Raw genomic sequence first — 15,879 nt, forward strand, 5'->3', positions numbered from 1 at the left:
TGCTACTGTGATAACACTCAAACCCTTATTGCAATTCAAAGCCACACACACACACACACACACACACACACACACACACACACACACACACACACACACACACACACACACACACACACACACACACATTTTTCATACAATCATACAAGGCTGACTGGGAGAGGGAGGTAGGCTGGTCATCATAACAAACTTTGGCCCAACATTGAATTGTCTCAGAAATCAAACACGATATTATTGTCCTGTTACTGTTGTATTTGTTTGGAGGAGAAGTTAAAAGTGAAGAACGAATGCTGCCACACACTTTAACACACCTATTAACATCATATTTAAAACCAAAATACACATTAAAGATCAAATCTGAGACCCTGCAGGAACCCTGGACGCTGATGTAATGATAATATAATAGCATAATAATGCAGGTAAACCCTTTCAAAGAGTGATTAACTTTTCATCAAGAGTATCCAGAGTCATTCATTACAATTAAAATGTGAAAAGAATATTTAAATATCCCAAATTACAAAAAAAAAATACATGAAATTGACCACAAAAATAATGTAGGTCATGTTCTCGTGTGAATGATATATTGAGGTCAGCAAAATTATTGAGTTCAGGTCTATTTATCGTACAGTAAGTCGATTATTATTGTGACAGGCCAAGTGGGAGGTCTGCAACCCCACATCTAAAAGTCTGGACAGCCATGTTCAAGGAGACACGCATGTTCAACACATACATAAACACGTCACACAGCACTCACCGATGCAGGCGTGCACACGGACGCTCAGCTGGGTTCGTAGAATAACACTGTGCTTTTTCCCTCTGGACCTAAGAGAAAGAGAAGAAAGGCGGTTTGTCTTGAATAAATGAACTATATCAAATAGTAGCCTGAATTAGTATTGCTTCAAAAAACATTTATGACAGCTGCAGAGTAATTTCACTTCATTAACTTGTTTCTTGTATTTTCTGGCACCAAGTATGATTTTCTTGGCATAAGCATGAGTCATCTGTCATGATTCACGATGTATACACGCTTGATGCCAGAGCAATGAAAAGAAAATGCACTTCTATTGGCAAGAAAAACAAGATTTTTTTAAGGCAAACACACGAGGCAAGGGTTTGTTTTGATGGAGCTATTTCACAGTGTAGAAGCATTGGCATTATGGAAACAGTGAGATGGCAAATGGTGGCCTGTACCCTGATCCCGATACCCATCAGAGCCCTGAGGACAGACAGCAGAACAGCAGGAGCAGACACAACACACACCTTCACATACCATCGTGCCAATGAGAACCCATTCATACTGAGCATATTTTCACAGGGGGAAAACAAAATGAGCGCACACAAACATGAAAGTGAAGTATGATGGTATTGAGCACAGCACAAACTCTCCCTCCTAATCTTTGCTGTTATCATCAAACCTGTAGGGGCTAATCATGGCCTCCCATCACTGACACGCTGATAGCGTCCAATCCAAGTAGGAAAAGCACTGCTTTGACAGCAACACACACACAAACACACACACACATACACAAATACATAACTAGCAAACACCCATTATGCCAGACGTGCAGTGAGGATGACACGAGAGCAGCTGGCCTACTAAAATTCTGGTAAGCTGTGTTATCTGCTTTCTTGGGAAATAGAGCAAAATGTTAACACGACCTGCCGAGATGCTGATAGAAGTTTTTTTTTTCCTCATACCTTGCTGATAATCTATTGTGTGAGGTTGACAGCGACGACTGAAAACAAGGAAAAACCGTGGAGGGAGGATTCAAACTGGATTTTTGTAAAGTATTCAAAAAGATGAGATGGTAATTTAAAATTGTGAGGATTTATAAGGATATTTAGGGTCACATCCACTCCATCCCTACCCTGCACACTTTTACTTCTTGTAGATTAAACATGGCCACTGTGTTAAAACTCAGAGTGCTGCAGGTATAACCCATAAGTTACCCTGGGTTCCCTCAGCCAAAAGTCAGTTGCTTGATTTTTAAATTGGATTTTTTAATTATTGCCAAAAAAAAGTTTTTTCTGACTTATTTTAAACTGTGGAATGAATCCCCAAAATATCTCAAGCTTGTGTTAACCACAGGCTTTATTTTAAGGTATTGACTTTGAGACGAGGGAACAGGACGTTCTTACTTAACATCACTTTGTCAACAAACCGGCACGACGCGTAAAATGATCATGACACTGTTTCAAACCAAAATATTTTCATCCAGCACGGAACTCACACCTTCCTCTCAAACTCAAAATGGCCGACAATTACAAGTTCGGTGAACATTTCCACGGTTAGGGTAGTGCTATACTTCACCATGAGATTACAAATGAAATCTGTTTTTCCTAAAACAAAGTTGATGTACAAACTTGAGGGACCTGCTCAATTGTATTGAGCCGACCTCAGATGTTATAACATTTTGGTGACTAATCGGCTCCTTCATAGGGAACACATCCAGAACCAAACTATTCAGCTCAAAATGAAATCTTGATTGGAAAGTTCCACATAAGAGCGTGTGAGGGAATGAGTTGAGCCAACAGGATGCGTGGAAGGAGATAACTGGGTCGCCAGCTGAAGTCAGCCGGAGCAGTTGATCATCAGCTGATCTTGTAGGGTTGTGATCTGAGCTCGTCTTTGTGGCTTGCCTGAACTGACGCTCTGCTCCACATTTGCCGGCTTGTTAATCACAAGGTAGCCATGCCCTAAAGTGTACCCTAATTCACTGCCTATAATCTAAATGGGACCATTCATTACAAACTGAACACTGTGCTGCTTTGAAGAAGTAACAGAAGCCATTTTGATATTTCACTGCATGATAAACACGTCTAACTGATGAAATTAATAAGGGCCTTGTTTCATTTAGTTTCACACACTATGACAGTCTAATTAGTTTTATCAGCTATATCTGTTGTTAACATGTAATTTGCAGCTGTGAAAAGGGCTGATGTGACTTTGTTTTGGAATCAGAAAAATATTGCCCCCCCACCACCACCACCACTGGGGCCATCATAACAATGCTAGTTTAAATCCTCACTTTTAAGACACAGAAGGTCTGTCCAGTTCTTTTAGGCAGTCAGTTTTAGTTATTTACGGTATGTAGCTGTAAATGTTGTTTTACGTTTTCATCTCTCCTTTCGGAAATATTTTAAATACTAAAATGTCTCCTTTTCTCTTTCACTCTCTTTCCACGGCATCAAACGCTGAGCTGTCCTCATCTGCCATGTTTACTGTCAACTGTGGTGAGGAGTGTCCGACCACAAGTGCGATCACAACAAATGTTCAACGTGTGGGAATGTATTCTTGCCCAGAAAAATAAATAAAAAAAACAGATAACAGTAACACTCATCTGGGTATTGTCATTAAGAGACATGATTCAGTTTTTTTTAAGTACAAACTCGAAATAGCAAGTACTTCATACATGTGAGAAAAATATACCAGTCAAGCCTCAAGATGAAATCATACAGTCAACCAATGTTGATGGTTATTTAGACGAGACAAACTTGTGTTGAGAAATGACAGAAGCTACAACTTCAGTAGGAGGAGGAAATTTTAGATACATATCGAGTCACTCCCTCCTCTACAGCTTGATGTCTTAATTGTTTCTGGCTTGAACACTCCTTACAGCAGCTGTCAAAATCTGGCTGACTGTACAGCACAAGTTAAAGATGTGGTGTGAGGCTGAGATATTGTGTGTGATGAGATGATGCATGTTTCATGCTAACTAAACAAATTCCATCCAAGAGAGGGAGACTGAATGAAAGGAATCTAACCAGAAAGTTTGCAATGTTTCAGGGTCAAACTCAGAGACTCATTTCCTACTGTCAGGACAGTGTGACCCTGGTAGGAACCAGAATGATGGGATGACAGGCAGGCCTGTCTAAACCAACCAGTTACTCAAGATCTCAGGCACTTTACAAACACACAACTTTATTAACCTGTCTATCATCGGGTATGCACAAAAGAGGCCACCACACACACACACACACACACACACACACACACACACACACACACACACACACACACACACACACACACACACGGGGAGATGACCCGTTTATGTGTATGGAGAACACAAAGACAGACACAGAGAATGCACTTTTTGGGTCTGCCAGCACTTATCATGCAGCTACACATCCACATACCACAACTCTCTGCAAATGCACAATGTCGCACAATTGTACATGTGCAGACAGTTAACATGGAACTGAGCTTCTCAGCGATGTGTTACAGCGCTGTGTGGATATTGAGGAGCTTTTCAGGTGACACTAAGCTGTCCATGTGGGATGACCTGACCAGCAGCTGAGGAGGGTTTTTTTTAACCTTTCAACAGCTGAAACAGTGCAATTTATTGATAGCTCTGACATAAGGACTTACTTATTCAACAGTGCTTTTATTACATTAAATGGAAACACTGTTAACTGTAGCGCATTACAACAGCTGCTGTGTCCCAGACACTCACCAGATTGAGTGTAGTCGCACTGACAAATATGTCAACATTGCACTATGAGTAGGTTGCGTACTTCTAATGGGCCAAAAGTCGGTCACATCCTGGCAATGTAGCAGAGGGGATGGAGCCACTAACATGCTTTAAAATCTGTGAAAATGCCAGCAGAGGAAGCTGTCACTGTTTAAAACTACAAGTGAGAGGACTGACATCACTTCCTTTGAGTTGATACAAGCAAACGCATTGAATCTTTTGAGTTTTGATACATTTTAAAAATATGGGGCCGGTTTCACTAATACTGATAAAAAAGTACTTCTAACACACTGGTTCTGCATCCTGGCTTAATAATATTAGAGACATAGAATAGACAATGAGTTTTAGTTCTTTTTGATGTCCTCATTCAATGCCTGATTCAGTAATTCTGCCTTCCAGTGTAGCCGGCCTCAGTCTTGCTTCACGTCCAATTAAATCCATTCTGGCTCACTGGTCGTCCTGACTGCTATGAATGTGGCACATGGACCTATCACGGTAGGAGCCACGCAGCACAGTAGCGAGTGGGTGTGTGCCGATTTGATTATAATTGAAGTCAGATTCATATCCCCAGGCTGACAGATTACGACTCTGACACTATACATGAAGATTCGTTCAGAATTGTATATTCGCACATTTTCTCCCAACATTAATTTTTTTTTTTAATTAACATTTTTTTTCCCACTAAATATGCTTTCATTGTTTTCACATACCTCATGTTCATGCTCAAATGTTGCAGTCATCATTGTTGGTAAAATCACAACTACATTAAGTTTGCCAAATTCATGTACGTCAGTGTGTACTAACTGAGGGGTTTGTACAGCAACCTGTTTGCTTAGCTACTAAACATGCAGACAGCAACGCTAGCTTGGAGAAGGCTTCTTCTTGATGAGTTATTAATTGTAACATGGCAATTTGGCTAGTTACATTTTTTGTAAAGTAGAAAGCAGATCGCAAGGTTATTCAACATTCAGGCTACTTGCGAGGAACACTTAGTTTTTAACAGTCAGCATTTAGAAAGAACAGGATACGGTCATAGCACAAATGCACAGTTGTATTAGCGAGTGTAATATATGGAAATTTGTGTTCAGTAGCTTACTAGATAGCTCCTCAGCCATGACTTTTCTCCTCAAATAGTTCTTTAGTTAATCTCTTGGCAGTGTTAGCGAAGGCTGGAGCCCAAGGCTGAAATAAAGCTGCATCTAAAACACTTTTATGACCTGTGCGACCAGGTGCTGAAAATTAAACATGATCATTGTGTTTTCTGATTCAGAAGGATATTATTTCGATCTCATTGAAAAACCTCACATTTTAATGTTGAAAAATGTGTTATTTCTTCAATTGTTTATGGTATAAACGGTTCATTATCATAAGATTTAGACCATCATCTGTTAAAACTGAGTTGCCGTTCAAAACAGCAAATGCCAAATCTTTAGAAATGTGACGATTGTTGTCCTGCAATCTATGTAGCACATTTGTAACAAGAAGGGACATGAAGATCTGAAACTTCTGCCAGTTTCCAGGGGAAACCCTGAGCACTAATGACAGATTTCCATTTTCCATTTCTCTTGTTGACCCAAAAGAGGCATCAGCACTGCTGCTAGGAGAGACTGAAAATACTTCACAACAGTACCTTTACAAAGTGATTAGACTGTTTCATTGAGCACGGCGTGTTTGTGAACTGTGAAAGTATGTCCCAAATGATAAACTGTTTAAAAAATATGCATATATTTGTATTTTTTTCTATCACACGGAAGAGGGCAGGCCAGGCAGCTACATCCTGCTTTCCAGGACACTTCATACTTTCCATGAACTTGTGCTTCTAAGAAATCCATATTCAGTCAGCTAGTGAGTCTTCCCATTTAGTACACAAAAAAAACTATTAAAAGTGTGTGTCTGAGCAAGAGAGAGGGCAAGGAGTTTTTTTTTACTTCATCTCAAATGATTAGAGATGTTTTGACAGTTGAGCGAGAGCCTGATTATCACAAAGGGCATATCGATGAATCAGTCTCACCCTGTATCATCCTGGTGAAATCCTTCCAGCTCGTCCCTCTGCTCAGCCAGAGAGGACTCCAGATCCAGGTAGGTGCCATTGTGGGAGAGCTGCAGTGTGCAGTCATCAAGCTAAGGAAAAGAACAACACATATTTTTAACTCTTGATAAGTGAAACAGAGGGAAACAAAGAAACAAAGTGAATTCACTCACTCAGAAATGATTGAGATCTAAAAAAAAAAGAGGAATATATGACGGAGTGCAGGATGTGACGTACATGAACTATCTGGAGGAATGACATTGGCCCCTAGGCCCCCGTTTTATTTTAAAGCTCCCCCATGTCTTTGCATGTGTTTCACACCCTTTTTTTCAGCCTGTAAAATGATGGTGGTTTTTCGAGCACGGGTTTGAACATGAGTGCAAACAGTGGTCCATTAAAAGAAGGAGGGCCAAGCAATGTGGCTCTGCTTTCGGCATTACAAAGCTGGAATGGGAATTAACTAGCAGGGATGTAGCAATAAAGGCTGCAGAACCTGAAAAAACTAAAACCAGATACAAAAACAGGCAGAGAGTAAGAGACACAAGCTGTTGGTGTATCTATATGACAGAAATACAGAAATGTGACACATAAATATCACTTGTAATAGTGTGTGTGTGTGTGTGTGTGTGTGTGTGTGTGTGTGTGTGTGTGTGTATGTGTGCGCGTGTCTGTATAGTGGAAGCACCCACAATCATTCCCTAATGAGCAATGCACATATGTATGACAGATGAAGTTCAACTTCTCCTCTTCTGAAAATGTGTTGTGCCCATATGCCGCCCGCGACTGCATGATCCAAGGTAACACTGCTGAGCGACCTGCGTCAGAACTGGCCCACTCTGCTGTGTAATGAGACACCCTGCTGAGTTTGAGACCAGGTGCGCAGCAATATATCTGCACACCCCTGGCGTTGATGTTTATGAGTACAGTCACAAGTTGATAGCAGGTGCAAGCAGCTATCTCAGTGACAACTCATAAATATAAGAACATACATCATTGCCTTGTTGTTTTAATTAGCTTTGCAACTTATTGTTAACACCACTGATGTATGAATAGGCCATGGTATTGATTTAGCATCTAGCACCTCCATGGTAGCTGTGGTTTTGACCTAGACTGGTCTCTGGTTTGCTGCCAAACGCCCCCAAAGCCATCCAGTCAAGTAGCATGACGACACTCTCTCACCAGCAGAGATTGCAGATCACAAGACCTCCTGGTGCTCCCTGCCTTTCCCTCCCTCTCACTTGGAAACAGAGACGGACTGTCGGATGGACTCACAGCATAAATATAACCCTGCTATATTTACCCTGCTCTGAAGCAGCATGCTCAATGGTAGGTGTGTCCATGAGCCCTGGGACTTCAGAAGGGGCATCGTCATGGCTGCTATTACAAAGGAGACAATATTGTCATCCACTTTTCAGATGAGCTAGCTTCCTATTACAGACAATCGAAGAAATCCCGGAGTAAAGCACGGAATTACAGACCGCTGACTTTGGGTTTTGCTCCTGTTTCCTCTCACGCACTCACAACAAAAGTAATCTGGGGCAAATCCTAATCCACAATACAAAAAAAGGCAAAACACACAATTATCAGATAAAACTGATTAAAAATGTAGTCAGGCCGATTAAAAGCCTATCATAGATGTTGATGTTTAACAGGAGAAAAAGCCAATTTCTTGAAAGCGTTGTACTTGCTTGAGGGCTAATTTTCAGATGTTAGCCTGCTAATGTGCTACAATAAGAAGATGAACATGTTTATCATTAAGCTGTCAGACATAAACATGTTAGCATAGTCACTGAAATCATGTTGCAGCACTAGTGTTAGCATTTTGCTCGTGACAGACATAGAGCCGCTAGCATGCCTTGTATGCTGTTGACACATACCAAAAGTAAGCTTGCTAACACGCAACAATAAAATTCTGAACATGTTAACTTCCCAAATATGTCTGTATGTTATTGCAACTAAAATTACATGACCATACAAGTTTAAGCATTTTGCTCACTGTAGCCATAAAGAAATGCTATATATGCTATTGCTAACCTATCAAAAGTTAGCCTAACATGCTACAATAAGCTGTACATGTTACACATCAAACAGCTAACCTAAGCATGTTAGCAATGTCACTGAGCATGTTGCCATACTAGGTTTAGCATTTTGCTCACCACAACCACACAGAGCCTCTTATACGGGGTTTGCTATTGTTTGTTTCACTTGGTTTCTGATATTTACTGTTGTTTTTTTTTCCTTAAACACTCAAACCCCATAGAAAAGCAGAGTCATATCAAGAACCATGCTAAGTCATAAAATGACAAATGAAAAGAGAAGCACTGTTGGGGTTGACTTCACCCTACAGCGTCCGGATGTACCATTATAATTCACACATCTTAGCGTGTGTCCTGGGAAACTTGTTAAATCTCAAAGATTTGGCCAAGTAGAGCGGGGATGCAGACGGGGGGGGGGGGGGGGGGGGGTTAATCATGTCCTGTCCCACTGCCCCGGTTTTATGAAGAAATAAGAAAAACATCTCTTTCTCAATCCGTCAACATTATTCAGCGATTTTATCAAAATTCCATGAAAAAAAAATTAACACGTTCTGTTATTTTTAGCCTTTATCTCTTTGAGTCCTCCTTTCAGTTTAATACGTCTCAAGGGAGACCTTCAGCTTTCCTTCCAGCTCCTTGCTTTCTTTACATCTCCCCTTTATTTACACACATTACTCAATCATAAAAAATATTGCTCAGACAGCGCACAGTGAGCCCCTGACCACTTTGTACCACAGTATGTTAAGAGGACCCTCTGAAGGGTATCTCTTTCCTTAAACACTTGGTTTGAGTAATAGGAGTAATAAGATAACAAAACACATCATGCTGGACTGAGCAGCGAGAGAAGTGGCTCCAGAAGTAACCGCAAGCTCTTCACACTCAAAGTTCCAGAGCAGCCAGAGAAACACTTAGTGGCGAGTATATTTTACACTCATTTAATCAAACTCGCCCAGAAGAGCAGAGGAAAAAAGGAGAGTAATTACTTCCACGTTATAACAACACAGTGCCTGCTGGTGATCACTGTGACTCGACGGTTAACGACACCATTACGTAACTCAGACAATGAGTTTTTAAGAAAGTCACAGTGTCAAAAACAGATCTGTAGAGGATCAGCGTTGGATGAGGAGGGTGTGTTCATCACAGTTATTAATTGCTTGAATGTATAATAAAAGCTGAGCTGTGTAAGAGGGATGGAAATGTTGCTGATAGTAAGGCTTCTACATGTATAAATGTTTCATCCCATGCACACAAATCAGTTACTTACTGATTTAGCCCTGGCAACGCAGCCTGCCTTTTGTTTGTGTGTGTTTATGTGTGTTTGAGCGTACAAACTGGTGCATGGTCAGAGAGGTGGAAGATAGAGATGGAGGAAGAGGTCAGGAAAACCGCGGCAGCCAAAGTGAGGAGAACAAAGTGTTGCAGGGATCCAGGCCCTGGCCACAGGAATTCTGGGACAAGGGACCTATACTTTACATGTAACCCAGCCAGCCATACACACAGGTCCACCACCATCACAACATAATAACACGGTAGGCTCAGGCTTTTCTGAGACGAGAGCACAGGAGGTTAAGACAAAGGGAAAGTTATACAGCTTCAACAAAGAAACACTGTGAAATAGCTCAAAAACCTCGTTGTGAAACCAACTTTGCCTGTCCTTTTGAGTGTGTGTGTGTGTGTGTGTGTGTTGTGTGTGTGTGTGTGTGTGTGTGTGTGTGTGTGTGTAAATTATACAAAAACATTCAAGCTGTTTAAGCTTGAGCTCTAAAATCTGGACAGTGTGATGGGCAACTTTTCAGTTTCATCCCTATAATCTAAATTCAATATCCAGTCGCCATCACTGCTCACACAAATGGCAAACACGGGCCGTACCATCTGTCCATGTATAAGTTGTAATCATAAGCTTTTCTGTGCTGCGGGCCATTTTTCATTTGTTTTGTGGCTTTTAACGATGGACTCGTCTGGAAAACCACTCTGGGCTGAAAACTGGGTTGTGTGTTAGCAGTTTAACTCTTCGTGTTAAATCCACATTTTCAACCATTATCTATCACCTTTCCACGAATAAGTAATAAAAACGTAGCAACTCCTGAAAAGAAGTGAGTTACTTTTTTTTCTCCTACGCTCTGTCTTTCTTTTTCACACCTCCATAATAAATGTGATCACCTGTGTGTCAGACTCCTCCAGTGAATCTCAGGGTCTAACTAGTCACTCTTATGGCTTTGCAACCACCTGTCACTGTGTCATGCAAAGCAAAGAGCAAAACACAAACCAGAAATCGTATAATTCACTTTGGCAATAAGATGGCACTTCCCCAGTGAATATGTATTCTTGTCTCTTACCCCTCTCAGCAGAGGTCAAAGGTTAAAGACATTTTTTTGGGGGGGGGGGGCTCTTCGGGATCTGTTTCAAGTGTAATTCATTAATGTAATGTAAAACGAAGTGAGAACATTTAGTTTGACAGTGAAGGGAAGATGCACACTGGGAGGCAAACATGTGAATCATGCCTCAGCCTGGAGAGCCAATCAGTTGTGCCTCTCAAAATAACCTCTGAATGGTGGCTGTGGAAGTTTATTTGCAGTGGCTTCAAGAGAAAATCAGAAGACGTAAAAGTTGCAGAATAACCTCATTCAGTCATTTTAAACCAGTCGAAACATGTATTGAAATGATCAGAATCCTAGATAAGTCTGTCTATGATGAATTGTCCACAAGCTCAAAATGAATTAACATAATAAACACTCTAGATGCATTGTATATTCAATGATAAGACTACACCTTCCTCTTGAATTGAGAACACGCTGGTGGTCCCACCTTGTGTGGAGCTTTGAGGAGCCGGTGGACGCCTGCGAGCTGGTTGATGAGGGGAATATCTTCCCTGAAGGTGTACTGCGGTGGTCTGGTCGGTTCTGGAAAGTTAGTGCTGTTGAATGGATCGGTGTCATCTAAGAACTGAACCCTGCATACAAACGTGGCCATGGTGCATCCATGCAGCCCGTTTAAATGAGAGCTGGGTCCCGACGCTGAGCTCCTCTCCTGGTAACGACTACAAACAAACCCGGGTCACCAAGTGCGCATGGAGCGCAGCAGCCTGACCTCGTCCTCCTACTCCTGCAGGATAATAAAGGCTGGATGCCGACAATGTGGCACTACTAACCGGTCGCAATGTTGTCCCGCCTCCTTACTTTAGCTTTTACTAGGCCTGTGTGTGTGAATGCCGTAGTTTTATTCTCGGAGAGGCAGGTGGCCAGCAGGCGGACTCCAGCTTGGTCCCGGACAGTGAGGGATCAACGCAGCTTGGGACAGCCGCTCTGCTGCTGTCTGAGTCCCACTAAATCCTCCTCCCCCCGTATCTATTTTCCCCTCCTCCCCCTCCCTGCAGATCACTGTCTCCGGTTTAGCAGTGCATGCGACTTCATACATGAAACCTGCACTAATCGTACAGTACGGTTAGAGTGTAGGACGGCAAAGAGACATCCTTCACCATTAAAAAATGAACGAGACAGTAAAAATGCTATTGAAATGACGGAGATTAAATTCAGAATTATTCTCTGACTCTTCCTAAATTGTTTTTTTTGTGGTAAAATATCTTAGCTACAAGATTCTACTGACAAAATAATTTTTAAAAAGTTAATAAAGTGAACTATGTAGGACGCGCACACACACACACACACACGCACACATACACACGTCCACATGAAATATGGGGATAAATATAGGTTGACAAGTGTTTTTTTTTTTTTCCTGCTATTCAATGTGCAACCTTGAACAATAGCGCCCTCGTGTTGTTAAAGCATATAAATGCAATTGACACAGAAAACCCACAGTATCGTGGAGTGGAATGTACTCTTCCCTCTACCTACACTCCAGAAACAAAAACAAAACAAAACATTGTCAAATTTCTGGCCAAGAATATCTCGTAAAATTTAATAAAAGACCGAATCACCAAACAAGTAGATGCAGGGGCTAAAAAGGGACTAAGTTAAGAAAGGTTAGGAGTTTGATTGATTGGATTTTATGGAACGAATGCTAATTAATAAAATCCACCAAACTTTCTCTCACTTATTTTGTCACTCAGCAATTTTTGTTTCCAAAGGTGCATGCTTTCCTGTTATCATCTGATAAGTTTTGAATATCTTTATTTTCTATAGTTTGTCATTTGAAGTAGAATACTCAGTCTTACGTTCTGTTCAACCCTGTTGTGCTTCCATTTGTGTTATATTTTGAAGAGCACTTCCACCTTCTTTCTTGTCTGCCTTACTCCCCATCTTTAGTCCTTTTTTCCTTTTCCCCATGCATCCCCCAGCATCTTGCCTATCAATCAGTCAGCCACACCCCTTTGGTGATGGTTTGATTTTCACCAAATGCATTTTCAGTTCTTCATCTCTGCGTTTGAGTCCACCTCTCTCTCTCCATTTCATTACAATTATTATTTATTCATTACTTTTCTGGTCCATTCAGTGTTCCTAGCTTCTTTTAACCCTGTGTTCTTTTCCCACGTGCCTTCGGGCAGTTTTATCTGTTAAAGTGTGTCACATTTTATGACAAAAAAGACTGCATATGAATAAGATTTGTCATCATTATGATCATCATCACTTCTCTTTGTCTCCTCTTGAACTCTGTACCTTTTCTCCCTCCGTTAAATGGGTCTAAGGACTATTCAAAACCCATCCATCCACCCGTCACGGGGGGGCTGTAGCCTATCCCAGCTGACACTGGGCGAGAGGCGGGGTTCACCCTGGACAAGTCGCCAGTCTGCCGCAGGGCCATCAGGAGCCATTAGGGGTTCAATATCTTGCTCAAGGATACTTTGACATGGTCACCGGGGGAAGTGAGGATCAAACCAGCGACCCTTCAGTTACTAGATGGCCACTCTACCACTGAGCCATGCTGCCCTCTATTCAAAACCTCCTGAGGCAAATTGTTGTGATCATGGAACATTTAAATACATTGTGACTTGAATATTGGACTGTGAGCCGACTGCCATGAAAGCTGCTGTAGCGGTTTTGAAAGAAACGTTAGCGGGTGGTAGAAATGGGCAGATGAAGCAAAGCTGTGGGGCTTTCTTCCATTGGAGCTGAACAACAGTTCAAGATTTGGGGCTTTATTCTAAGACAGAATAGCGACATCTGGTGGCACTTTGAAGTCTGTAGGACTGAAGCACAGATGCAAGACTTGATTGTCAATCTTATGTCTGCAATTAAAGCTCAGAAAAGGCAGCGTGATCATTCTAATCCATCACTGTTCTTTTTTGTTTTTATACAAGTGAATGTACACATATCATTACTTGAATATACGACACTAAAATATGTTATAAATCAATCCGTCCATCCATTTTCTATACCATTATCAGTTAAGAGTTGGGGGGGGGGGCGAAAGAGCTCACCCTGGAAGGTTCGCTCAGCGCTATCAATCCAGTAAATTGCTTTCTGAAGTACCTGGAAATTTGAAGCTTCAGATGAACAGTCATGTGACAGTGGTCATATGACACAAGCAAGAAAGTATTGAAACAATGCGCTTCGGGATGAGCGACACAAGCAGCAGCCACAAACTCTCTAGACCTGAATCTGAATGTTTATTCAAATGATCCTGTTACAACCTTGCAGTTGGGACTGTTTGAGCTGATGGTTACTTTAATCATAAAATACATTTTTGTATTTGGAGTAAAAACTTGCTGTGGTGAGGTCACAGCAAGCTTTTACTGATGGAGCCTGTGACTTGACAGACAAATCAACCGGTGAGTGAAAATGGTAAACGTTTTTTTTTGGGGGGGGGGGGATAAAAGCTCTGAAGTAATATAGTCTTTTTACCGTTTTGATGTCATGAGGAAATTAACCACACACACACACACACACACACACACACACACACACACACACACACACACACACACACAAACTCTCTCTCTCCCACTATTTTGACAAGTAAATTATTCCCCTGCTTGCATGGTCAGGCATTTTCAGTTAGTGTTAGTATAAACCCCGATCACTAATCCCTGACCGCACTCTTAACTGTGTATAATTGCAGTAAATCAGCAGCTTGGATGGAAGATGGGTTGAATATCAAGCTGTCAGCTGGAGGATGTCCCAGATGCGTCAGGATTATTGCATCTAATATCACTTGCCATCACAATTGAACTGAAAACCTGGAAATTTAGGACTTCGATTCAAAATTTAGGCGTTAAATAATGACTGATAATTGATTATCATGTAGATGTTTATTCATATTGTGACCGAAAGACGCACACCTGCCGTGATAATGATGTATTCAAACCAGAAGTACTACATCGTGGTAGTATGCCTGTCCCTGAGATCTTGGCCTTTAACCATCAAAATATTTTCCAGTAATGCTCAACTCCCAGTGGATGTTTGAACTACATTCAAAAATTAAAGGGTACCTTCAGGCTCAGGCCCTAAAAAGAAATACCTCAAGGTGTTCTTTTCCTGAACTTTGGCCACCAAAAATCAAGCATCCCAATTTTATATGTTCTATCTTTGCTCTATTTCTACTGTGTGCAACCCTCATAAAAAGACGACTTCTGCTGATATCTTCTGAGCTCATGAGGAAGTTTCTATCTCATTATCCATATTTTATTGCCGACCATTAAGACCACATGTATATTGTCCTCATATAAACAGATAAATTATGCAAAATATCATCAATCAGTTATAGGATATATGGCAAACAACAGATGTTAGTCACAACTGAATCAGAAAGGACAGCTTCCCCAAATGACTGGACGGATCTGAATTATGCAGCTTTTCCTACAAGAAGATTTTAAACAAATCCACCTTCTCTGCCGATTTCAACTCAAATTAGAAAATGTGTCCATTGTTTGATCAACTGTCAGATCTTAACACCGCGAAGGTTGACCTGGTGCTGAAGGAGATCATCAGGGCATTGGACCTCTGAGATATTTTAGTCTGAACCAAAGAGGTGGAGCGACTGCAGACTTGTTAATGAGGTTTTCCGTCTTTGTGTCTCTGGCTGCCAACTTTGTCATTTGGAGATGACTCCTCAGCATAAAACATGAATTCATATCAACTTTGATTTTTTTTTTCATCTCTTTCTTCCAATTTGTAAAATCCTAATTCTGTGATTAAAGGAGAGAGAGAGAGGAGACCGTTTTCATTTTAAGCGTGCTTAGAACAACTGTGGGGACGGTTAAAAACAAAGGACGTGCAGGTGAATGTCACAAGTGCAAATCCTATTTCACAACAATCTCATATCATATCAGCTGATTTGCATCTCCGCTATCTTAGAAATGTCCTGACAGCAGACTGAACTTTCAACCCTGAGGTCACCGCACGCTGAGTATGATAATGATGACAATAAAAGCACATCTTTC

At 41.2% G+C, this 15,879-nt stretch overlaps 1 protein-coding gene across 1 annotated transcript in view; it reads right to left on the minus strand.

Moving 5' to 3' along the window:
* The window catches only part of LOC147240987 (FH1/FH2 domain-containing protein 3-like), a 65,573-nt gene extending 53,740 nt beyond the window's left edge, over positions 1-11,833 (minus strand). Inside the window, exons 1-3 of the mRNA XM_086194223.1 lie at positions 11,346-11,833; positions 6,487-6,596; positions 755-822 (exon numbers count right to left, since the gene is read on the minus strand). Coding sequence (XP_086050349.1) covers positions 755-822; positions 6,487-6,596; positions 11,346-11,510 — 343 coding nt within the window. The 5' untranslated portion in view covers positions 11,511-11,833. The remainder of the gene's footprint in view (positions 1-754; positions 823-6,486; positions 6,597-11,345) is intronic.
* Between the last annotated feature and the right edge of the window lie 4,046 nt (positions 11,834-15,879).

The sequence above is a fragment of the Aulostomus chinensis genome, chromosome 22, assembly GCF_037954235.1.
Source record: "Aulostomus chinensis isolate RoL2024-O1b breed Wild chromosome 22, RoL_Achi_v1.0, whole genome shotgun sequence".
In the NCBI taxonomy this organism is placed as follows: domain Eukaryota; kingdom Metazoa; phylum Chordata; class Actinopteri; order Syngnathiformes; family Aulostomidae; genus Aulostomus; species Aulostomus chinensis.